The sequence below is a fragment of the Branchiostoma floridae genome, chromosome 2, assembly GCF_000003815.2.
Source record: "Branchiostoma floridae strain S238N-H82 chromosome 2, Bfl_VNyyK, whole genome shotgun sequence".
NCBI classification, from domain to species: domain Eukaryota; kingdom Metazoa; phylum Chordata; class Leptocardii; order Amphioxiformes; family Branchiostomatidae; genus Branchiostoma; species Branchiostoma floridae.
The window spans coordinates 24,007,847-24,008,649 of NC_049980.1; the positions used below are offsets into that span (position 1 = coordinate 24,007,847).

An 803-nucleotide genomic window follows, 5' to 3' on the forward strand; every position below is an offset into this window, starting at 1 on the left:
CCATTCATTTGTGCTCATTGGTTCCATCAGTAAGCATTCATCCATGCACAACTTCCTTGTCAAAGCACCACAGATATATCTTACAAATGTATATGTATACTGCCAGACAAATTGTAGCATCATAACTTTGGCACTACTGCATCGATTTTGATTTCCTATTTGCTTGGCAAATATATAATCAACAAGGACAGGAAATTTATTATTTACTCTCATTTACTAAATTTTCAAACCTGTGGCTTTGTGTACCACAAGTGATAAGATATTGCATATCTTGTGACTTTTGTTCATATAGCATCTGTATAAAATAATTTTCTCGTAAAATCTGTAGAATCTCAGGCTTGTAAAAATCTCATCTGACTTTTTGCAGTGCAGGCAGTTTGTTTTTCCCGCTCTTTCCTTCCCTCCCTTCCCCATGTGGGCCAGTCCCATTCACCGTCTTCTTCCCCCTAGGTCTGTTTGTTCCATCTGCCTCTCCCACTGTTTGTGGAGGGGGTGGCAGGTCCTTCGGAGGAGCAGGGACTAGTTCCTTCCCCGTCCTGGCCTGTACCACCTTGCCCCCATCCTTGATACTGACGATGGACGGTTTCCGTGGTCTCGCCTTCTTCGGGCTCTCCAGGAGTGTGGATTTCCCCGTCTCTAACGTCTCCTTGGTAACCTCGGAGCTGACACTCTCCGCTCGAGAGGTTTTCATACTGGTATTGGAGGTCAGCCCTGGGGAGGAGGGCAAGAAGGGATGTCATTGGTCACATTGATCACACAGGTAATCCATTCATGCCACCTTAGTATCACAATCAGGTGGAATG

General features: G+C 45.2%; 1 protein-coding gene across 1 annotated transcript in view; it reads right to left on the reverse strand.

Annotated features, from left to right (window-relative positions):
* Nucleotides 1–349: 349 nt before the first annotated feature.
* Nucleotides 350–803, reverse strand: part of LOC118409083 (regulator of G-protein signaling 22-like) — a gene marked incomplete in the record, with an annotated part of 20,155 nt that continues 19,701 nt past the window's right edge. The window contains 1 exon segment of the mRNA XM_035809948.1: nucleotides 350–711. Within this exon segment, the coding sequence (XP_035665841.1) occupies nucleotides 350–711 (362 nt within the window).